We start from the raw sequence: 27,435 nt of genomic DNA, 5'->3' as shown, positions 1-27,435 counted from the left end.
ACACTCAACATTTTTTTATATTTCTTATAAGCAAAACTTATATGGAACCAGGTATACAATAACTAAGCCTTACATGTTAAAATTAAATAATAGATAACATTTAGATAATACATGGAAAATAATTTAGAAAATCCAGTTATAATTTTAATCATATTTCTTTATTACATATTACTGCATTTATTCAGTTTTAGTAAATTACATTCAATGGTTATTTGTTTGCACTAATATTATATAGTTTTACGTTATGTACAAATTACAAAATATAAAGTCCATGGTTTATCTAACACCTAAGTCTTAATTAATATATTAACAGTTGACTAACAATAAAATTATAATCGATAACAAATCGCGATATTATAATGAATTCATGAATATTATCACGTAAAGACAGACAAGTTTGGATAATGGATATGAGACATTTTAAAGGGTGGAAGTATAATTCATACAACATGATATATATTAGAGATCTAACAATATTTTCAATTCTTTACATTTTGTCGTTTTCAATTGATAACACGGAATGTATTTGTTTGTTTGTATATATATATAAAAAAAAAAATACAGTATAGTAATAATAAATCAATGTTATTAATCGGACAATTGTAATTTCTACCTAAATACTAGTATATAATAATAAAAAAAAAAAAAATCAATTAACATAATAATTATTGTTTACAACCTACAGACTAGAAACATAAAAGTAGCTTTTCCCTTTTTTGGTGTTAAAATTGTTTATACAAATGTAATAATATTCAATATTTAAATAGGATCTCTACCGATAAGCAGACTTGTCAGAATAGGAGAAACTATTTAGTGTACCTATAAGATATTATGATAACATCAAAATCGTTTGCAATTAAAAAAGTTTCTTGAGCGACTTACTAAAAAATAATAATTTAATGTAACATTTGTTATACCCGCGGTGTTACTATACATGTTCTTAAACGCATATATAAATATTATACAATCCGCAGTCGTCGTAGCTAATGAACCTTTGAGATAATTTAAGGGAAATCAATAATTACAACTACGACACGATCAAGATTCCACAAAATTGGACAAAGAATATAATATTTTCTCAATGAGAACGTATTACACACATTCAACGAGATTTTCGAAATGATTGTGAACTGACAACTGCAGTTACGTTGTTGTTGTTGGGTTGTATGTTTTTCATTACTTTCATGGGCTCATAAAACTCATCGGTTGTGTATACTGGTGTAGAGTTTCTCATAAGACTGTTGTTCTTTGGTTGTGATTTACGCCTTAATAAAGGTGATGTTTTTTTGCTGTTTATCTCTTCGATTTTTTGTATTATCTGTTGCACGCCCAAAACCTGGTCCGCCACAGTCACCTCGCATTCGTCGCCTGAAACCAAAGTCCATATACGTTAGACACAGCATATATACAACTTTACAAATGTGTCGTTATTAAAAATTGGATCGTTTTCGGGTATACTAAATTCTGTTTATTACATTTTATTTTTCATATTTATTAACAATAGTACTTGAATTAAATTATAATTCATTATTATTTAAACTTCAATTTATAGTCGCTTCACGTTCACTCAAGAAGTTTACATGAATTTTATTTGGTTAGGTTAGGTTATTTACGATCATGCATGTACGATAAATATAAATTTTCTGTATACCTAGTATATTTTACATAAACTTTAATAATGTACAAAACCAGTAAACAATTAATGATTACGCAGCCTTAATATTATTTATTAATGTTATTTTTATATAAAAGTTTCTCATCTATAATATACAAAAAATACTTTTTTTTACGATAGGATAAGACATTAATCACATAGTTTTCTATACTTATTGCAATTCGTTCAATAAATAAAATATTTTAAAAAAATAATAATAATATATGACCGGTTTTTGTTATAATTTTGGAATACTAAAATCGATGTTAGAAATCCTTTATTATAACCCTTCTTTAGAGATTCTTTAAGTCCTTGATTTGTGTTAAAATTCCTGTCTGCCACACTGGCGCCTAACGAAGGATTTAGTAAAACATACTTGTTATTATATCGTAGCCAGTTTCCTTTTCAGCGAAATAATCATCGTATTCGTTGTTATTTCGATCTTCCTTGACTGGCACGGGTACCGGTATATTGTTTGGAATATTGTAATACGACGTGTCGCCATCCCAAAACTGCTTATCGATCTAAAAAAAAATTTATCAGTACTAAGAATTCGATAACGATCGGTTAACAATAATAACAAAAATACCAATATTTACTACTACTACTACTAATAATAATAATAATATTAATAATAATAATGGTAATATAAACCTTTGGCAACGTGTCCTTTTCTTGTTTGGACTCGTCGATAAAGTGGTAAATCGACTCTATCATATCCACGTCATCAGTTCCGTTCTCGTAAAGATTGACCGGTCTTATAATAGGATTCGGTTTATCGTAATAGTAATCCTGCGCGGTGGTGTCATCGGTTGCAGCAGCGGGAGGTACAGGCAATTCGCGGTTAGGCAACAGCTCCTGTTTGAAACAAATGGGAGACGGCGAGAGTTGCTCCATTTCAGGGGTGGACGACTTGCTGCACGAATTGTTGATGGCCTCGATCCAAGAGTGCAAGTCGTTTTGATTTTGAGCGATAAACTAAAAATCAAGAAAAATCCACAACGCCGCGATTAATAGAGGTATGTACACATAGGTACATTGACGTGTTGTGTACTGTTAAATTTAAACGCCGTGATAAGTTCTATAGCATATGCTTATATGCTAATAAATTGTTTAAACGTTTAATTTTACGAAATATATACTTCTTTTTTTTGGGGGGGGGAGGGAGGAAATCTAGTTTAGATATAATTTGATTCGATAAGACGTTTGTTTCCTAATGTCTGTAGGAATTAAAAACTGTCATTACTTTTTTTTATATAAATGCGTACTTATTTTTTCTCTAAATGCGCTTATTCTAAAGATGTATAAATGTATTATAATACAAATTATAAGAAAAGTTAAATTGTTGAACAAAAATAACCAACTATACCTACATATAATATTTTTACCCTCGACATAATATAAAAATATTTTGTGTTTTCCATATTTTTCTTTATAAATTATTTATGTGAAAATATAATATTTATGAAAAGCATTTATATTTCTTTAAAGTTGGAATGAAACAATTAACAAGTTTCTCCACTTCTATCAACTCGGGTTCGACTTCTTGTACATCAAATTGTACTGCATATTATTTCACTACAATTATATTATCGATGACCTGCTACAATATTCGAAAAATGTATAAGACAATTAATCACAGTCCTCTGCTTTATGATAAATGTGATACCTATATACTATTATTCAGACTATAGACAGTATATACCTGGTAAGTCTTCTTGCCCGGGCACACGACTTCAAACACCCAGTCCTTGTTCCTTGTTCCGCCGCCAGCTGCGTCCCTGGCCGTGTACCCCTCGAGGTGGACGACCAAACACGGTTTCAACTCCTTTTCGCCGTTATACACGTACATGGTGGACGACAGCACCGCGGCCCAGTACTTCTTCGTGTGGTCGACGAACAGTATTTTCTCGCGCTTCGTCAGCGGCCCGTACTTGCTGGCCGAATACTTGACCGCGTTCGCCGACACGTAGATTACCTCGCTTTTCGAGCTCTCGGACGAGTCGCTGTTCGACCTACTGCTGAGGCTGCTGCTGCCGTTAAGCGCCGATTTGATCAACGAGCCAGTCGACAAATTGCCGTTGTCGGTGATGCCTCCGCCGCCGCTGTTCGGCGCGCTGTGTCGTTTCGCGTTCAGGTGTTGTTTGGACGGCGGACCGTATCCGTTGCAGCCAGTCACGAAAGGTTCGTAATTGAGTATGTCGTCTTCGTACGGCACGTTGTTGTAGATCGGTTGATTAGAGCACAATTCTTCGTACGCCGCTTGCTGGTGTAAGCACGCGAAGCTGTTCGACTTCATTATCAGGCCTGCAGCAAAACACAGTATTATTATACGAACGCGTTAATTATACGACATATTATTGTACAAAATATTATCATTTCAAACATTATAGAACACGAGAAAATATTCAATATATACTGGCATTGTGGCATATCATAATTATATAATTTTTATATTTTATAAGCAATCATCGTTTTTATATATTTTGGTTGCAATTTAATTTTTTATAATTGTTTTTAATATAATCGATTTGATTATAAAATACGATAAGAAAATTATTGAATACGCGAAATTTACAATATATACATATATATATTATAGTTACACTATACAACCACATTCACATAAATACAATTCTTGATATTCTAAAATGATTCTGAGTTTAAACGATAGGATTAAATTGTATAATTTGTTATAATTTCAAAAATAAGTAAAGTTTTCATGGTACCTACAAATTTAGAAGAATGCACTTTTATCTTTATAGGCTTCTTAGGTACCTAAAGGTAATTTCAGTAATTTATTGTGATAGGTACATTATTATTTATATTTATAAGTTCAGTCGGTTTGTCGGAAATACAATAAGAATAAATAAATTTCAATGTTCGATGTACCTAAATAGCTATCAAGTAGATAGAAACTTAAAAATTAAGATTACCGTTTCTACATGATTTTACTTTTAAAACATTCATATTTTACATTCAACATATTAGGTACATGTAATATGTTTTTGGTACTAAATAATATGATGTTTTTTACTATTTTCCGTATAACGTTTTGGATATAAACGTATACACAAAAGAAATTGCTTAGAAATGTTAAAATTAAATTCAAAATACATAATTATATCAATGACACGGTACGTTGCATGTATTCATATATAGGTATATATTCTTTTTGTGGGTATTTTTGTAGATATTTATCAGCCTACCATCACTATATACCTACCTATGGCGTCGCCGCGTCAGCATAGATGCATTGTGCCGTGGGTTTTTGTCGTTTTTGATATTGTGTCAACATTTTACCTTGAAAACCATCATCACGAATGAAATAGGCGACGAGACAACACCACAATAATAAAAACTACCTCTTTATGTATTCATATCGTGCACATATAAAAGATATTTGTTGGTAGTACCGCATCTTATTTTGCAAACTATATATTATAACCTACCGTTATTCACTAACCGGGTGAAAGCTATCATAATTTATAATACATAGATTATACCTCGTCATCTAAGATTTTAGAATTAGCAAAAATTGAAAATACAAATTAAAAATAACAAAAAAATGTGCTAAGATAATCACCTTTTGAACGCCCGTTCATGTCCATGTACGGAGTCCTAGCTGGCGACATTTCTCTGTTGGTGAGTTTTTCCAAGAGTTGTTGGCGTTGTATCTCAGCTCGCTCTGAAAGAGATTCCGCGACCAATACCGTTTGCAAATATAAAGCCACATCTGTAAACAATAGGAAGAAATTCATTTATTATTCATTTATTTCTTGGCATGCACACGTGTACATAGACATTTTTATCAGTCAATAGTATTCTTATTGTTAACTTTTTTAAATGGTATTTTTTTTAATTACAAACAAAAAGTTTAATAATTTAGTATAATATATAATTTAAAAATAGTTTAAATTAATGCCAAAATATAACTTTATTGCAGGGACGCAAGTATAGTATTTATTTTTCTATATTGGTATTATATTAGACATTATTTAAATTACATTAAAAGTCATTAAGTTGCATACACTATATTCTAAAGCCATGTGTTTTAGTTCAACTGATAGAATTTACATCACACACAGGAAAAATATTATTATGAAGAGAATATTTAAAATTATTTTAGTATGTATAAAAAGATAATAACAATAATAATAATAATTTAATAGTTTGCCGTTAAATAGTACTATATAATATTATACCTATATTAAAATCAATTATCTAGTAAATGAATCATGTTTGAGAGAAAAATATTATGTTAAACCGTTGATGACTGATCGTGATTTGGCAACGTTTAGCAATGCATATTACCGTAAGTATCGTGAATGCTAATAAATTGTACCTCATCACATTGACCTTCAAAATGTATTTTTCAAATAAAAAAATAAATGATTGTTATGCTGTTCAATTGATTATAAAATAATTTCCGAAAATATTTAATTATTTATATTGGATGAAATCGACGTCTGCATATATATTATATACATAGAGATGTACAATATAAACAGAATTAATTCATCCGTGTAATGAGCTTGTTGTCAACGACTTTCAACTATAACAGTGTGACTGTGATAATAGCAATTACCTTTTAAAGTATATTATTCCCGCCGTAAGAAAAATATTCGAATTTTATTAAATACGTAATAAATGATTCTTTTTTCCATCATTATCTATTGGAAGTGTAAAAATACTTCGATTATAAACTTTAGGGGTGGTTTCTAATAGCAAATTGGATCTAATTAGTACTTTGAGAAGGGAGAAGTTTTTTGTTGTGATTCAAAAACAAATAACCGTAGGTACCTACTTGATATTTTTGCTAAATGTTTAGGTACTCGTATCTTATTGTTTTCAATTTACAATTTAATTAAATTTTTTTCTTATAAATGTTGCCAAAAAATATTATCAATTGATAAATAATTTTAAAAATATAATACAAGATTCCTTATTAGTTTATTACTTGTGACAAAAAAAAAATATCGGAGTCACTATAATGATATTTCAAGTTCAAATTTGTACGACATTTGATATTCACCCGAATAATAACTATTTCTCCTCAAATGATTTTTGATACATTGTACATTCGTAAAAACGAATATCCCAAGATACTCGGAATTTTCACTAAAAATGCTTGTTAGCATTTCCTACACATTATTATAGTACAATTTTTTGAATATTTTGATTCTTTTTAAGCTATTACCATAAACCATCGCAGTGTTTTATGGTAAGGTGGTATTAACTCTAAATTAAATAACAATAAAAAAATATACCCATAGGCAATAATATAAATATAATAAATATATAATATTATTATAATAATATAAATACTTATAATGTAATGAATGCAATATTTTCGGAAAAACTTTAATCAACCTAATAGTAACACTAATAGTAAAATAAATTACTTTAATAATAATATTGATAAATATAATATAATATAATAATAATAAACATATAATCATGAAATATAATTAATGATATCGGCCAACAGATTATCTCCACTCAAAATTGTTTTTCGAATACAATTATTTATCAATAAATTCAAATTTAATACATCCACTACAGTGAACCTACTAAACAGTAGAGTAATACCCACACTTGTCCACTTAAAACAATATAAATTGAACTTTTGGCGTTGTTACTATTACAATATAATTATTATATAAGATCTAGAATTGATTTACCAAGATATTTTGTTTTTAATGAAAAATTATAACATAATAGTTTATATTACTTTCATACAATAATAATTATTTACATATTTTACATATTTATATAGTATAAGCTGAAGAATATACGAGTATATATAATTTGATGTTTTAGTAATAGCAATAGTAAAAATGTGTTAACTTTCACGTAGGTATACTCATATTTACTAATATATAAAAAAGTACTAACATATAATTAAAAAATTGTTTATTTATAAATTGTAATAATAAATATAAGTACCAATAATACATATCATTACCTGTTATACCTATACCTACCTATAATATGGTACATTATACAAATATAGGGAAAATATGTTTTAAATTTTTACATACCTGCAGTAAAATATTTATAATGAAATACATTACAGTAGGTAACTTCTTAAATATTTAACCTCTAGATTTTATCAACAAAATATATTTTAAAATTATATTATCCTTTTGAACAATGACAATCATTTAAAATTTAGTATTAACTTTTTATTCTAATAATGTGTATTCATGAATTTTAATTTTTATAATGAGCATTATTAATATAAAATTATGTAACTTAAATATTTAAAAACCATACTTAAAATAATAAAGAATTATCACCTAAGTCCATTCAACAAATTTAAGGAAACTCGACAACCTACATATTTTAGTGAGAAATTGTATTACTATGTTTTGTTCTTAAATAATAAATAGTTAAATATGACTAAAACAAATTTTACAACATAATTTTATAAAGTTATAGTTTGGTTCTTTAAATTTCTTTTTAATATTTATTAAGAGTTACTATCTTATACAACTAATCTTTATTGTTAGGTTTGTATTTAAAATACACATATAATGTAATCAGAAAAATAATTTGTTTACCAAGTTTTCAATGACGTAAATATACTAACGCCACTTACGGAAATACTAAATAATATAAAATGGATTTTCAACAAATTTATTAAATGATACGATAACCGTTCTTAAAAATATCATTTAGATATTTATTATTTTGTTAAGAGTATTCGTTAGACGATGGTGTAAAAATGTAAAATGTAAATGCACATAATAGAGTATTATAGTTAAATCAACAAAGGAAATTTAACACAAATATTCTTTGCAAACATGTAATTTATTTTAATAGTACCTACCTACTAAGATAAATGTTTTTAAAAATAATACTGCGCACATAAAAGTGTTTAATTAAGTACAGGTCATGAACAAACTACAAAAATTTAAAATTTTTATTCAAATACGTTTTGTAATACTATGACAAACAAGTCATAAGGCATAAAAATAAATATTACGTAATTCTCCCGATATTCCACAAAGCTTAGGTAGATGTCAGATTCAAATCTAATATTTACCTATTCAAATATAGGTAATGATTAGGGAACGGATTTAAATGCTCTAAAAACCAAAAAAAAAATGCCTTAAAAAATACAATTTAATGCACTCATAACAGACATTTTTTTAAAAAATGCACTAAGAAAATGCTCTTAAAGGCTTCAATTACAAAGATTATTAGCCTATAGTTACAAAAAGTTATAGATTTCAATAAAAAAGGAGACATTATCTGATTATTGTAGGGGTACAATGAAAAAATTGTAATATTTACAGTTTTTTATCTAAATCTATTTTTTTGAAAAATTTAAAAATGTTGACGGAGTTATGTTGACTGAGGGCTTCTTCGAGTGACCTTGAATTATTGAGAAGTCAACGTGCGGTTGAGTATTTGGGACAGACCATAATGATCTGTTCCATTGTAAGGGGAGTTTTACATGTGTCACACGAGGGGGGGACTCCTTGGTTATCAAATATGAGTGAGTGATGTGGGAATGACCTATTCTGACTCTGTTTATAATTATTTGTTCTTTCCTGGTTGCGTTCTCAAGATATGCCCATTTGGACACAGTATTTTTGATGTTTTTGAGTTTTTTGCTGACGGAAATTGAATCCCAGTGATTTTGCCATGTTTTTATAATCCGTTTATGGGCTTCATTCGTGAGATCTTTATTTGGGATTTTGTTTATGAAGGTAGAGGATGTGGATGTAACCGCTTCATTCGCCATTTGGTCGGCTTTTTCATTCCCGGGGATACCTATGTGAGAAGGGACCCAAATAAACTTAATATTGTTTTTATGTTAGGTATTAATTATTCGTATCATTTTCATCATCTTCTAGTCTCCTATCTTCTTTTTACTTTGAAGATTATTTCCAAAAAACGAATATACAATTTAGATAGATACATTCGTTGTATACTTCTACCTTGTGTTTCATAGTAGCACTATATAATCAGGTTCTACTTAATTTTTTCGAATTTTATCAATTCTTATACAAAAATGATTTAGAAACATTAAAAAATGCACTAAAAATGTCAAAAAATGCAAAATATAAGTTACATTTTTTAATTCTTTGATGCATAAAATGAACTTTGAGCTTAGAAAGCAATGTTTTTGGCCCGGTTTCAAGACATTCAGAAAAAATGTGATTTACATTTAAATCCGTTCCCTAGTAACGATAAAAAAAAAAAATACTGGTACAGATTCTTCTAGATTATGTTTTCAATTAATCGTACTATTACAATATCTTTGTATGACAAATGTAATTTTTTTTTAAACTTAACATAGATATTTATTTTTAATTGTACTTACAAGGAAAAATGTTGACCAAAATGTGTATATTTATAAGATAGATAGTCATTTTGAAAAATATATACTTATCTTTTTGAACGAAAATAGTTGCAGACTTTCCACTTATACGGTAGTGTATGATGATAGCTTAAGAAAAATGAATGCTTCCAACTCCAACGCGGTTAGTGGATATAGCCATATTATAGGTGCTCGTTAAGGAACCCTTTCCAGCACAATTATATAATACAATATTATAACTATTAGCTACTACTTATTGCTGTTCTGTGTTCTACAATTAATACCATAGAAATCAGCGGAATATAACACTATGCATACAATTTTGAGTATTTGTGCAATTATTCCAAAGTGGTTAACAACGTTATACATATTATTATATTATTTCTTTGAATCCTACAGTCGTAGCGGTCGCTCTAACTTTCTAATTGATTGTCGGTCCCGCCGTACACACGTGCGCACAGAACTATTGTAGTATTTTAACTTTAAAGTTATCTCATTAGCATCGTAAACATCGTTAGTTATAATTTTTATTTTATGTTTTCTTTTTGTCCAGTATAGGTATAAGTGTTTAACCTTTTATTGAACAATAATCTTCGTCGGCGCGCGGCGTCTACACGGCGCATACCGATCACACACACACACACACACACACACACACACACTATAATGGTACTAACTACACTCATTCAACAAAAGCGGCTCATTGTCCGCATAAATATACAGCAACAGACGTACCACACCGTTACTGGTTGCTGGTGCTGATCAATTTACACGTGGACCCTAAGAGAGGTATATACAAAAATAAAAACGTATACATATTTATATTACTAAAAACGGTCTTCCAGCAACGAAACTCGACATGAGTAGAGTGCTGCACGTGTAAATATTTACGAATAAATATATAGTTCATCCGTTCATCGTGTGTGAAAGTGTACGCACTTAACTTTTGATAATATTAATAATCCTGCTTACCCGGTGACCTAGAGAGCCATTAACGTTAATTTTGGGAGAGCAAGGGGGTGTAGCCCTCTAAAATAAACCCACAAACGCATTAAAAAAAATTAATAAATATTTAACATTCCCATGGTTTGATAATAATATAATAAAAAATATCATATACATTCAACATACGTATTTTTGATTATTTTGCTATTATAGAAATATTATGTTTGATTATTCTTTGCTGTAATTTATTATTATAATATACCTATGTTCTGTTGTGAACTTTTGTTTGTTGTACAATAGATAATATTTATAGTATGATTAAGAGATTAGAGAAGAAAAATATTTAAAAGCTATATAAACTTTTTAGAGCTGGAGGGAGGTTAATAATGTGAAATTGACTACTCATTTAAATATAAAATTCAACCAAATCGGCGGAGACCTTAACGAGTAGGCCACACGTATGCACTCATTAAAAGATACGATATCATACTATTCGGATAAAATATTATTGTTATTACAATATCTATCCGTCTTGCCGATTGAATACACGTCTTGCCGAGTTCAGTGTAATAACCCCGCGTGATGGATACAATATTATTTAATTATGAATTATTATAATGTCCCGAATGATGGCGTTGATTAATACGAACTTACATATTACATATGTAATGTATAACATCGTATTTATACACATATATAGAGGTACGTCGTGTAAACCAAACCAAAGAGATCGCGGCATGTGGGAGCTCGTAATAACAAGAATAATAATAATAATAATAATAATAATGAAATAATTTGTATATGGTCGAAAGAGCGCGGCCTGCGTAACATGCGTAGTCTTCTCGTCCCAATTGAAAACAATGAATTCTAACATCGGCTTTAATTGACACTATTACGTATATAACATACAAAGCATTCTATAAAACCACCATGGTGGTGGTAGATATTATATTATCATATATGTATATACTTACAACACATTATGATTGAATACAGCACGACGGCGTTAACTGTCATACCAATACATTCTTTTTTTCTAATATCCCTCGTAAGTCGTAGATATAACCGGATAGGCATATACCACATAAATTATAACAGGACACGCCAACATATATCACGAAAAATACTTTTAAAAGATAGGTATCTAAAGGAATGCATCCGATTTATTTAAAACAAAATACATACCATTTAAAATATTTTACTGAATACGCTATTTAAAAAAACAAAAAGTATTCAATAGCACAACATAAAGGATATTATATGTTAAAAATACCAATGCTCAAAAAATATCTATAAACACTGATTTTAATTACATAACCAACTAGTTAATATTTTGATATTTACTATACGACCCGTTCGACCGACTATGACTTATCCGGTATCTAATACGCTAATAATACTACTATACACGTGAAATAGAAGGTGAAAATTGATTTGTTATTCTATTTTAGTTTTTTATAAAAGGTACGTTGTCTAAGCTAAAATAACACTTAAACTATTGAAAGTCGTTCAAAATGTCTGATTTTAAATTTTAATACGTTTATTAATTTACTCTTTTAAGAGTTTTTGCCGTTTTTGGTCTGTATTGCTAATTATATAAAATATGCTCCATAAAATTGGAATAAATTTCCACCTATGCCGTATAAGCGCACGTTATTTATTTTACGCGGTGTAACTACCATAATTTTATAGTGTCAAAATATTATGATATTATATAGTCCACCAATAATGCGTATATAATATGTATTATAACAACCACACCCATATAATGCTATTAGCTTATGTATGGGAGTTTTGCGAGCTACTTGCTTTTTCTTTAAAAATGTGCTGCTCAGTTATTGCGTGAACACACCGATAAATTATTTACGAGGTACTAATTTTTGAAATTGCTCTGAAAATTTAAGTTGTTTGCTGTTAGAAAGAAAATATATAAATAATACTTAGACACAAAATGAGATACAAATATTTTTAATACGAAAATATGCACAACCACATTACTAAATTAAATGTATTTAAATCAGCAAATTATCAAAAATAATTTTCAACATGAGATCTCAATATGTTAATTCGATAAAATATATTTTAACATAGTCATATGTTTTGAATTAAAGTATGTACTTCACTAACATCAACAAATGCATAACCATAAAAAGGGTTGAAAGAAATCGTTTAAGTATATAACTATGAAACAGCTGATAACTCAGAATGGTATTCGATTGTAGGTTTGTATGATATACATTATTCAAAAATGGTAACAATTATTCGATTTGCGAATTGTTTATTCGTTGTTACATAACATGTAGGCATGTATGTATATTATATAATTATGTGAGCCACATTTTTTATTATTATTATTTTAAATCCTTACTATATGTAAAAATGATATAAAACACAGCATAATTTTACTTAATTATTTGAATGGTTAGTATAATTTTGCTTAACTTAATATCATTCGGTGTCCTATTATACATTATATAAAATCTCTTTAAATTAACATCAGTTACGTAATAACATTATTGTGCTATAAAAATTAATTTTGAAATTAAAATTCTTATAAACGTTGTTTTACTCCTCTAAACCTACATTAAGTATGTATAATATACAGGATGATTCTTTTATCAAACAACACTCATTATTTAAAAAAGTATTAATGTTTTTGAAAATATTTTTTTACATAGTTTCAAGTTGTTAAAAAACAACGTTTTTATTAAAAATTCATATTTTTAAATATTTTTTATCCTTATAATTTTTTAAGTTTTTTACTTTTTTGAATTACAACAAAGTTTTAATTTCATATCCCAAAGTAGAATAATTTTCTGAGTATTTTGATACATAAAATTCGAATTTAGGGTGAGTAGTTTATGAGTTATACTTATTTAAAGTTTAGACAAGCGGAGTAGTGGACAAACATTTTGCGGGGTAACCCCGTACAACTCCACCCGCGCAACTAAACTTTAAATACGTATCACTCATAAACTACTTGCCCTAAATTCGATTTTTATGTATCAAAATACTCAAAAAATTATTCTGCTTTCGAATATGAAATTAAAACACTATGTTGTCACTCAAAAAAGTAAAAAACTTAAAAAATTATAAGGATAAAAAATATTTAAAAATATAAGTTTTTAATAAGAACGTTATAAATTTAACTTCAGCTAAACAAATTTATATAATATATATTTATATATTTATTTATTCGTCATTTATTTTAAACAACGAACCATAAATTATAGTTAAAATACAAATATGTTCAAAACAAGTCAAAAACAATGAGCATAAAAAAAAATTGTTTTTTCATATTACTTATAATGTTTACGTGATTTTTATTCGCGCATTAAACGTTTCACATTCACATCTTTATCCAAAATATGTTTAACGAGCAATAACATATGTGAGTAATATATTTTGAAAATCGTGTTTACTTTTTAGACTAATTTTGTGCGCATAAACGTCGAAATTCTTGAGCAATATCGTATACACAAATTTTTTATGAGCCAATTTGTGGGTATAATTTATTACGGTTATACGTACATTATATAGTATATGAAGTTATTTAATTTCTTTTTGGTCGGCCTTACGTAATACTGCCATTTCAAGTAACCATACAGTCAACATAATCTAACTCCCCAATGCACCATATACATTTTTATTTTTTACGGCTTACGTTATAATTATAATACTGCTACAGTGCATGTGTATAATAATACCGTACCAGTGTTGCTAGAAACTACGTGTAGAGTGTTCATTACCGGTTATCTCGCACGACTATAACTTTTCTTAAGTATGAAATATGATAGTAAAACGTGTTTTAAACGATGAATCGCGTAATATGATCGCCCGGGGGAACACCGTTGAGACCGTTTAGTGGGTATCCCCAGTTTCCCGCGGGATCGCATAATCATAGCTAAAATATATACCAATATCCGACTGATCAGCGGGCCACCGTCTTAATCTGACATTCTGACGCGTTATTAATACCAAATTTCTGATAATTTTACGACTTCAGTTGATTTCACATTTGTGAAATTAATCGCTGTCTGGTGTACTTTGTCGGCCACAGACCGCAGTGGCACAGTATACAATATATTATATTAAACGTATAACAAATTCTAATACGAAGTAAATTGTAAATGTTTAACTTCCGATTTATACATGCAATAATAAGTACCATCGATGGTTTTATATATTTTCTCATCTGTGTTATTAAGGGCAATCCATTGGGTAGATACATTATGCGTGACGTATGAGTAAGGTATAAGCGTTACATCTGCCATATGCCCGTATCCATAAGGGAACTGAAAATAATATTGTTTTATACTTGATGGCTAAACAGTAAACATATCTTTGATTTTTATCAGCAGGTTATTTTTATTTTTCAGTTTTATATAACTCGTTATTGAAATACACGTCATAATTTACTTTAAGAATAATAATAAGAACTCTCCCACGAGTTCGTGTCGTTTGTGATGTAAAAATTATATTTGCTTGTATCGAAGCATAAGATATTAGAAATTGATTTACGTAAATGAGACAATATTTACAGATACTTGACGTCTACATAATTTAGAATAATTATAAACGCGTACTGTAAAGGGCGCTGGATTCCAGTCTAGTGTAGGTCATCGCAGTATAGGTCGGATATGGGAATATGATTTTTCTAAACGTTACAAGGTAAGAATATCGCTTTGTTTTTACTGCTTCACCATCAACTACAAAACCAATTGCACATGACTCTCGGGCGTGTATATAAGTCTGATATAACAATATATCAGCGGACAGCGATGTAAGATGACGGGATATTCAAAAACAATAATTATCATTATTATTAAATAAATAATAAGAGCTTTTATGATTATAATATATTATTACGTTTTTACCTTTCATCGTAAATCGTCAGACAACCGCGCGATACGTTAAGCTATTATGCATTGCATACGATGATCGTAAAATTAGAATTTGACAATTTCGAGAATACAATACTAGTGTCATCAGCCCATCGCATAAAAATGTTCAGTAAAATTAAGTCTTACAATAAACCCTGTATAGGTAATATATTAATACACTATAGTCTTAATAAACGAACGTCTAATAATATGATACTATAGTGTAATATACCACCCACGCCACTAATTATTATTATTGTTGGACGTGCGTGCCAGAAAAATAAAAATAAACGTTATCTCACAATTGGTCTCACGCGGGAAGGTCAATACGGGAATATTAAAAAACATGTGTCATAACCCACCGTATAGGATGTATAATAGTCCGAAAGACTATATTATTATGCCGTATCGCAGTCGCTATTAGGAATATGTTTATTATTTAATTTTTTAATTTTTTTCATTAATGTTTCCTATAAGAAGCACGTCCTGTATGTATTGTATAGAAACGAGATACGGTACTTAGTCCGCTGGAGGCATTTCGTTCTACAAACGTTAATAAATAAAAAAAAAATGTTTATGGGTTACCATCGTAACAACGGAGAGTTACATTTTATCACTTTTATTCGAATTATATATTGTAAAAATACTATAAAATATGCAATCCTGTATGATAACAAAGTGGTATTGCCTGCATATTATCGCACAGGAAAAGGAAATATTTGCCAAGCTTGATATACACCAACCCGGGAACAAATGTCACGCAGCACCGCATCCCACACAGCCAATTATAAGCTATTCGATATTTAAAATTGTAAACAGTATACTCTGATAATTGAAATACAATGAAAGTATTTTCATGACATACCATCATAAATACAACAAGTCTTGAACATGTCATAAGTACTAAATAATATACTATATACTGAATGGAACCACACATAACACTGCTATGCTTTTCCATTTTTCTTTTGTTCGCTTAATGGGAAAACAGTGAATCTACAATAGTCCACCTTGTATATAAATGTCGAGTCAATTTTTATTTTCATCATTGTTTACCTTGAAAATGCAGAACATATGTGTCAAAAATAATAGCTATTTAAACATGTATCTATATTGTAAATTAACGGTATGCGGATTAATTAAATTAAATTTTTAATTAGAGTGAAATGATAAATTATATCCGTAGGTAGGTATATTTTTGTATATATACTCATATATAAATTAAATATTATATATAATATATATTGTATACCAAATAATAGCTAATCGTATTTGCCGTTTTTAAAGTAACAAAATCATTGTAATTACTTTATTATAGTATTATATGGTTACAAAAACATTATTTATAAATTGTTAACATAAACAAGCTGGCCTGAACAAATATAAAATGTAGAATGATAATTTAAAAATTCCATTCCTTACGTTTTTAAATACTTTTTATTCGGTTTAATTATTTATGTCATTAAACTTATAACTATAAATTTAGATTAACGTCTTTCGTGTTATTGTTAGAGATGTTATATTTTCAATTTATACATCATTATAAATAAACTCACAGGAGTGCGATATTATACTTTAACATATGAAATAAGCTATTACTTTAGCTTTAAGCAATTTGTTTATGTATATTTCTTTTTTTGGCTTCTGATCATAAAATTCATATAACATTAAAAACAACTAAATATTATAATAATTTCGTTTACTCTCGGTATAAAAATTATAATAAAATTAAAATTTGATAATCTAAATTACTTTTGTTAATAATTATTAATTAATAAGAAATTAAAATAGGTATATAAAAATGTTTTTATTAAACATTTTTTACAAATAGCTACAAAATAGATAGTATGTTGATGACTTATGCATTTTTTTCCTTTTATCCGTACAGTGCTAACTAAGCTACAAATTTATTTCATGCTTCATTTTCAGTTTTATTTGAGATCGTCAACATAATATCTCTATTCTTTACAAACAAGTAATAACCATTAAATATGATTAAAAAGTTAAATGGTAATTATCTTAATTTTTAAATAAAATATACATTGACGTAGAAAACTATACAATGTTACAGAAAGATATAACTGATATTAAATATGAATCATTAAATAACAAAAAGCAAAATATATAGGTACCAGGTACGAGACATTAATATATATTATTTATTTTTATAGTTATTCATAATTGTTCACAACAATAATATATAAGTAATAATAATATACAAGTTTCTGGAATATACTATTCCATATAATAATAGTAATAATACAATTCTTGAAGAAATGTATCGTTTACTTATTTTATATTTTTACTACCTATATCATTAACTGGCAATCATGAAATAATTATTAAAAATATCCAATATTATGTTTGACAGTCAATTTAAAAATGGTAGGTATACCTAATTTTTTATTACGCGTAGAAAGTTTCGTCCGTTCCAAGGCAATAACTTGAACAAGTTATGAAACGTTCAAAAATCGTATCGTAAACCTACAGCAAATATACTATCAATGATGATCTATAGCAACACATACACTACCAAAATGTATAATGTATAGTATTATTAATATTTAATTCGTATAGCTGAATATTTCAAAGGTAATCTATTCAAATTCAGAAGCCGTAAACGAAATACTACTATGTAATAAAATAATATATACGATATACCGTTGGTCGAATTCAAGATAATATAATATTACATATTCGATTCGTGGCTTTGTACGTTAGTGTGTTCCCTGGGGGCTCGTCGAGACCCGTAAACGTAACCCAATGCAATATATAAATTATAATACATATGTATATATATATAGTTTAGTTTGCGACCAGCCAACAAACATATGACTGATTGGAGGGTTTTTTTTAATGATCTCTCTAGCGTGTAATATTATTATTATATCGGTCACTAACGAATTGGAATACATAGATAGAGAGAAGTTATATAAGTCAGTTGCATGCAGTATACAAAGCAATTATTTTTCCCAATGTAAATTGGCTGATACCTACAGTAATATATCATGAAAAATATTTTCAAAATATATATTTGGTTTCTGCAATAATGTACCTATATAGTTTATAGAATATCAGATGATTAAAATTAATTATGTAAAATGTATAGAAATTTAAGATAAAGAACTTCAGCTATACAAAAGAATAAAAAAGGGTAAACATATTATTTTTGTTACATAAATAATATTAAAAAAAAAGTAAAAGATTCGTATACTAGGTAGACTTTACTTGTCCCAGTTATCCCATCCAAAGTTGAAATAGTTTAAGTTTATCATTCATCATACTCGTATATCACAAATACGATACTATACAAAGACAATGCACATCAACAATTTAAAATCGTACATTTCTGTTAATAAAGTAACAATCACAAATTGCCATTTTAAAATCGAAAGTTCAAAATGTCTCGAATGTTTTGATTTAAAAGAATCGCTCTGTATATAATTTAAAAGGATGTTACTGAGTATAACGGTTTGACGAAAACGTTTATATTATCAAACAAATAAATAGTATAAGCATTATAACAACCACATTATTAAGTGTGCCTGTAAGTGCACACCTATGTTATTATTATATATTATACGACATAATATGAATGCTATGCGCGTCCTGTACTACTGCGAATGTACCTAGCTTATAATGACATGTCACGGGCTGTGCTGCCGACGACGACAGCGGTTGACGGTTTACAAAAACAGGTGGAGGATAGGAGGACGCGGGTTAGTGTGCCGCCTCGGGGTCAGGAGGAAACAATTTCCTGCCGCCGCTGAATCTATCGCCGAGACAACCAGACTGGTTTTTTCGTCGTTTAGAAAGGATACAATATTATTATATATAATATTATGAAAATGTGATATAGTTACGCGCACGTTTTGAACGTCCGATCAATTCTAAAATGCGCTTTTATCGAGTCGGTTAAGTGATTATAGATAGAGATGTTAAGTAAACCCGAAACATTCGGTCCATTTAGGCAAACAATTTCGCTATATAATAAAATTCGGAAAAGAAACTTGTATTTCGTTTGTGCTCCATGCTACTATGTTCTGGTATAAAATATAAACAAAAATACTCTTTTATATGCCAATATATATAATAGCACACAGCACAAAATACTAGGCACAAGACCTAAGTTCTTTAAAACTAGGTATGATCTCTTGTATTTTAATAATAATTTTATTTAGTGTGGGTGAAATCAACTTATAATCAAAATAATCAAATGTACTTATAACATTTTACGCGGTGTACCGGAAACTGTTTATTATGACTAAGTCCCGATGACGCGTGTTCGTGAGACAAACGAAAACGTCGAAAACCACCTGCTACCGCTATACAACTATACAAGCGTATACATACGAGTATTATAGGTAATATAGATAATATTATGCAAGATGAAAGAGATCACTGATCCATTATTATTATTATTATTATTATTATATAGCAGTATAGACTATAGGCAGTACAAAGTGTGAGTATGGATGTATATATATATATATATATATATATTATATATCTAACCATCGCTCGTGCTGCCGCGATAATAAAAACGATACGGAAAGACCATAACAAAAACAAGTTTACGTCTTGACGAAAAAAATAAAGAAACAATCGATTCATTCCTTTATAATAATGATCCTATAATAATCTAACAAATAATTAACGTTTTTGTTTACTTGATCCGCGTGAAAGCCACAATAGACATACAATTATAAATAAAAATACATAATATATTGAATCTACAGCAAGACTCGCGCTTGAAGTGTCCGAGCACATAATATTACTGTTTTATACGGCAACATATTATGCGACTTAAACGTATCCGTACTCAGAAGTACAGGACCAGATTAGATTTCGACTCGTGACATTTAAAACATCGTATAATATATATCTGTGCGTGTGTGTGTGTGTGTGTGTCGTACAAGATACATGAAAGGAAGAAAGTGGTTGTTAATGTTCTTAGGACTTATACGAGGCGCATATTGCATAAGCTTTAACGAAACGATGACCTTCCGCTGATATGCGCGCGCATTTGATTTATACCGTCGTCGGTTGTCCGATTTTTTACAACGCGGAAAACACCATTCAACTTATATCCCGAAGGTACAATTCGGCAAATACTCGTATATTAGGTTATATATAATGTAAATCGTACCGCTAAAATAATAGGAGAATAACACAACTCAACAATAAAAAAATACATAATATATGTATATATTTCTTGAGTATTATTATTTATTATGGTATGAGGAAATGGACTACCTATACATAATATATATATAGTATTGAATGTATCACGACGTTTATTGAAAACAGTATAACACCAAATATTGAAATAAAATTATTTTTCACACAAATGACACTCATAAAATAGGCACGTATTATATCATATTATTTTTAAATAAAATAATTTTCAAAATGATTATGTAAAGAAACGAAGTTTTATTGTTTTAGGTATTTGCGTACTCAAAAATACAATGCTACGATAATATAACTACATAGTATGGCCAGACACGTATACAGGGAGGGGGAGGTTCCAACCCCCCCTCCCCCCAAAATAATTTCGATTAACGAGGAAAAAATTGTTTTATTATGTTGCGGCACAATTTGTATTGCTAAATTTTGTAAACCCCTCCAAAATTTTTTTTTGTGTACGTGCCTGAATATGGCCAGTATGGGGGATAAGTAACAACTAACAAGTGGCACGCACAAAGGGGAAACGAAACGACGAGACGACATGCGAATCGACAATTATGAGAACGATTATAAATTATAACATAATTAATAATTATTATAATATGTGATACATAGAAATATATAAACGTATCGTCGGTGACGGTGTGGTCGGTGTGGATCATCGGTGTGACGCCAACGATATATTTTTTTTAACATAATATAATAGCGCATAAGTGGGTACTATTATAATTTTTAATACGACCAGCACCCTTTTATTGTATCAATATATAAATTATAAGTAAACACGTAGAAGTATTTGATTTCCGTAAAGTAGACGATAATATATAGGTTTCTCCGCGATATAGATCGCCGACGACGCGTATTAAGTGTCTACATGTATCGTATTTACTATTTTCTTTATACGTTTTGTCGCGTCGATTCACGTTCAGTAGTCGCAACTAGCAACCTACAATGTATAACACACTATTAATAGGGTAAAATGCAGTTAAAAAAACCCATTTAAGTTGGACTTATATAGTCGGACTAGTATTCCAGTAACCTCTATTTGCGCGACAGTTTTATTGACGACTTATGAGCCGCGCATCTGTGTTTCGTATTATATACTCGTATGAATGTATAGGTACTAAGCAATGCGAATACGCCGCTGCTAACCGTAAGTGACAATTATTAGTTATTCCGGTTTTGCGATTTAACCATTTGTATTTTGACCGCGAATTTACTGTACATACAGCCAATCACGATTACACGACAATATAGTATTGTACCTTTAAATGCACGTGTTAGTACGCATACTAAAATACATGCTATACTCGTTTTGCATCAGTATATAGCCCTCAGAGGATCCCTTAAACAATAAATTGCAAGAAAAAATGATATATTATTAACCATCTATAAATAGGTTGCATTAAAATATGCGACGTGTAGAACTCATCAACATACCCATATGGCCATATACGATATATCAACTACCAATCTTTAGCTCATAAAACATATATTACTAACGGCCAAGGTCCGCATATAGCGCGTTAATATATTGTTATACTCACGGTCGTTTAGTTGCAACTTGCACGAATAGGTATAATTTCATAATGCTCGTTTAAGATATATTAATATACATAGTATATACTAGACTCTAGTATCTATAAAAAATACTATTAAAAGCCACTGGTGTGGTAAATGCCTGTTTATTTTTATCATGTTCAACATATTTCTACCCATCATCGGAAACGTATTTGCACCTATATAGTTAAATTGACATATTATACATCCAATTAAGTTTTCTAATGCTATAAACGTCTTGCGTTTAAACAAATAAAAGAAGCGTAATTTCTACGTTGTAAATATATTATTTTATTGTTGGCAAAAGTAATTGTACATAACGCTATAATATTATCGTATTCTAAACTTGAACAATCTCCAGCAAACGTCTTCATTCGATGGCGCGGCTTTAAACAGTGAAAGTAGTTGACTATAACTTTCCGACAAACTACAGCAGCCTATCGCATGCAGTTAAGTCTCACACTATTTTATGATAATTCGTGAAATCGCATCACAATCGAGTTTTAAATTATTTAACGTCGGTAATAGAAACACGTGTTTCTGATGAAGTTTTCAATATTATTTTTCGCATATACATGTAATAAAGTAATGCGTATTTTGATATGCTAATAAACTACCAAACCGATTATGTTAGATATAATAACGTACATTTAAATAAAGTGGAATCCAAGCTTCGTACGGATTCTTATAATTACGAATACAATGCAGGCATGAAACTTAAACGATTTAAATCAATATTCGTAGGTTTTATTATATTGTAGTGTATATAAATATTTGTGTCAACTGTATTTTTACTTGCATTTGTTAATATACTATAACGTAATATAATATAGTATATAATATACTATATACTATAATATAATATATATTAAACACACATATATAATATATATATGTGGTATACCGGTATGACTAGCAATATTTATTTGCGGAAATAAAGGTCTAAACTTATAAAGTTTCTACCATACTTTTAACAATAATGACGTACCTTAGTGCATTTTTAATTCAACTTTCTGACCCAAAGTTGTGACAAACCAAAGAATGTTAAGCCTGTTTTTCACGATACATTTTGTTCAGTTGTTTTGTACTGTACGTGCCATGCATTTTAATTGTTTCTCCTACATATATACGTATAATACTTAATATGCGCTACCCAAAATAATACGTTCATCCTTGACTCATTACATTATTCCTAGAATATTCCTTTAGCTAATACGAATCAAAAACGCGTATGAAACGTGTGATAAGAATAATCCAATCATGTTTAAAGACAAATTGACTAGTGTGGTACAAATACCTCACGGTATCTATTGTTTACAAACCAACTAATAAAAATAACTTACACGGCGGTGAACACCATTCGTCATCAAACGTACCCACAATATAATTATTCTACATAGCAACAATCAATAGCCACAATAAAATGTCAGAAATTCACGATAAAATAAATGAATTATTGCAAGTCACAACTAATGCAAGTTAACTAATAGAATAATACAATTGTGCAATAAGATAGTAACATAGAATACATTATTATATATTGATATATATAACATATATGTATAAGCTGTAGACAAAAAAATAAATTATAGTTGCATTGATTTTTCTACTTAAATCTGTTATCGAAATTAGCAGTACTTTTTTCAAATAAGGCATAATAACAACGTAGAAAACATTAATAGTCGTTCCTAAATATATTTTGGTGAAACAGAAAGTATTTCGATAGAAATTAATGCTGTCTGTTAGTCTAACTTGTAATTATTATTTGTAAAATAAAATGATTTTGTTTTCACAGAATACCATAGTATCTTTTCGGATATTTACAAGTGATAGTTGATAGTTCTATACATTTAAGTAAATGTAGCATTATACATTTACACCTACTGCTAGCTAAATTGCAATTAAAACAATCCCATGTACATTAAATAATTATGTTAGTTTATTAATTTAAGCTTCATCGATTTGTTTGGTCCAAATAAAGAAAAGTAAATATTTGTGCGGTTACAATAATTATATTACCTATTTATACCTAATATTAAAAATGAAGATTTGTGCATCATAAATTCATATAATTCAGTAACATTTTAGATTTATATCAAATAGTATTTTTGCTAATTATAAAAGCATAGAGTAGCTATTAATTAAGATAATATATCTAATCATAAACATAACAATAATGTAACAATTTCCTTAAGCTAATTTATATGTTATAATATTACTTCATTATCATTATAAATTATTACGGTAAGTAGAGACGGTATTTATAAAAATATATAAATTAAGTTAAAATAATCAATCATACAATTTCAAGCACATAGCCTGGTAGGTTGTAGGTACTGTACATGATTATTGTTTATATTGAAGAAAATAAATTGATATTTAATTATTGGAAATTATATAATCGTTACCATTAAGATATTAATTATTGCCTATCAAATTACACATATCATCAAACAGCATATAAAATAACACTAATAATACTCACTAATACAATTTAATATCTATCATTAATTATCACATTTTATCACTAGTTATTGGTTATCGTTGGATTTAGTTAATTTATTAAATTATTATTTTTATAATTTATAACATTGACTATTTTTCATAAAATTTCTCGTTTTTACAACTTATTGTTTTCACCTATCTACAATTATTTATTTTTAGAAACACATAGATAAAGATTGGTTTACACGGTATTGTAAACAGAATTCGTTTTCAGCATTAATAGCATAATTATTCTGCGGGTCCATTTTACCTTGTTCGCGCCAAAATTATTAGACTTAACTCGTTAAAATAAATCAATAATATTACTAAATGGATGATAACCAAACTTGATTATCTCCGTGATAAAGTGACAATATTTCTTAAAAATTATTAAAATAAACGTATGGACTACAATATGCATGTAATTAATATTTAGTAATAACCTGTTAATATTTCATTTCTTCCAAAATTGCAGGCCATGGCGGTGGGTTGTATAGATTTCGCTGTATATTATGGGAAAATACGACGCTATTCAGCTTTTCATGATCAGTGAGATCGGTAAAACGCACAGATCTCGAATTTGAGCTTAGAATATTTCAAAAAAAATGGATATAATTATTACAGAACAAAATTCAATAAAACAAAAAAAAAACGTTTTTTCTAAGTTAACGCGTGCACAACACAATGAACACCGTCAACGGACAAACATCATTCACAATAGTCACTATGATACTGTCTATACTTCTACAGAAACGTTGGGCCGCGTGTTTCTTTTCGCCGGCACTCAATTTTTTCAACCTCCCACCGACAAACGCGACAACACAACCGGCAACGTTATTATGTGACTGATAATAATAATAATAATATGTTTGTACCTACATCCTGGCGGACGACGATGGCACAGTCGTCGGCATTACTGAAACGATGCATGCGCTACCTACTCTTGTGGTACACATCAATGGTGTAAGACGTAGCCACGTAGGTATAGTTAATTTGTACTAGGTACTTAATTATTAAGTATTAATAAATATGTATAATAATACGTGTAATGAGTATGTCTAAAACTTTTGAATGTATACATATATTTTTTATTAACTTACATTTTTAATATTATTATCTGAACCAGAATATCTGTATAAAAACGTGTATGTATAAAAAATATGGAGTACCTATCGAAGAAATAATAGATAGGTCCAGGGCTGATTTTAAGGGAGGGCAATCGGGGCGACAGCCCAGGGGCCTCCACAAAAGTAACTTCGGAAAAAAATCCGTTTGATAACACTTAAATTTAATTTCTTGTTTCCGATTATAATTATATATATTATGTTTGTTAAATACTAATAAAAGAAAAAGAATCTACTTTGAAAAAAATTGTTCATTTTATTTGGAAAATAATTTGGGGCTAGAGGGCCCCTACTCTTTTGATGCCCCGAGGCCTCCACTCCTCTAAATCCGACCCTGGATAGGTCAACTAATACCTACTTTTATATAAAATTATACATGTATATATTCAGAATTTAAAATTTATACATTTGAGAAGTGAAATGGTAGAATCTGAAGAGCAGTGTATAGGCATTAACAAAACGTCAAAGAAAGAGGAACCAAAGAAGAAAATTTAACATGAATATACAGGACAAAAAAATTGTTCATTCTCTTGCCGAAGACTTTCCAAGCCTACATAAGTCTTATCTTAATTATAATATTACATATATTTTTAAACTTTTATATTTATAATTAATAATAATAATTTCTATAAATTGATAAATTAGATATTATTTTCAATAGGTATTTATCAAAGAGAATAAATTTATTACATCCTGCAATAGGTAAACAGTAAATCACCACTCCTTATTTAAAAGTATCATTACTGAAACAAAATTAGTGGTTCATTAATATAAGTATTCAGTCCATCTACAGTTTAAATACTTGTTTATTAAAATCAAGCAAACATAAACCAATTTATTCTGTTTTATGTTCGATGTTTATATAAATCAACATTTTGTGGAAAAGTTTTTCACTTCAGAATTTAAAATAAATAATACCTGTTCTTTTTTTAAAAAAATTTAAAAACTTAAAAATCACAATTACGAAAAATTATTACAGTTTGATTTTTTCATCAAAATGTATTGTAAGTAGGGGTATAGCACTATAGTAGTGATAGTACCCCCAAGTTAAAGGGATTCAACTCTGGTGATGGGCTTCTCTCTTTGGCCCTCGCATTATTCGTGTTATTATTATCTTTTGACACTAAATTTACTTATTGCAAATAAATATTACAGATTGTAATTTTTAAGTATTCTTTTGCTTAGAAAAATAAAATAAAAAAAGTAGGTAGTAAATACTTAGTAAATATAAACTATTATACAATTTTGATTCTAGTGATT

At 28.8% G+C, this 27,435-nt stretch overlaps 1 protein-coding gene across 1 annotated transcript; it reads right to left on the bottom strand.

Moving 5' to 3' along the window:
• Nucleotides 1-139: 139 nt before the first annotated feature.
• LOC113554769 lies at nucleotides 140-25,796 on the bottom strand. The gene is made up of 6 exons (XM_026958744.1): nucleotides 25,495-25,796; nucleotides 5,241-5,390; nucleotides 3,360-3,961; nucleotides 2,309-2,632; nucleotides 2,031-2,178; nucleotides 140-1,368 (listed from the first exon to the last, which is right to left on the bottom strand). Exons 1-6 carry the CDS (start codon nucleotides 25,529-25,531, stop codon nucleotides 1,103-1,105), a joined length of 1,527 nt encoding a protein of 508 aa, XP_026814545.1. The 5' UTR covers nucleotides 25,532-25,796; the 3' UTR covers nucleotides 140-1,102.
• Between the last annotated feature and the right edge of the window lie 1,639 nt (nucleotides 25,797-27,435).

This window comes from Rhopalosiphum maidis, chromosome 2 (assembly GCF_003676215.2).
Source record: "Rhopalosiphum maidis isolate BTI-1 chromosome 2, ASM367621v3, whole genome shotgun sequence".
NCBI classification, from domain to species: domain Eukaryota; kingdom Metazoa; phylum Arthropoda; class Insecta; order Hemiptera; family Aphididae; genus Rhopalosiphum; species Rhopalosiphum maidis.
Note: the sequence above shows the minus strand (reverse complement) of the source record. Positions and strands in the feature narration are given on the sequence as shown.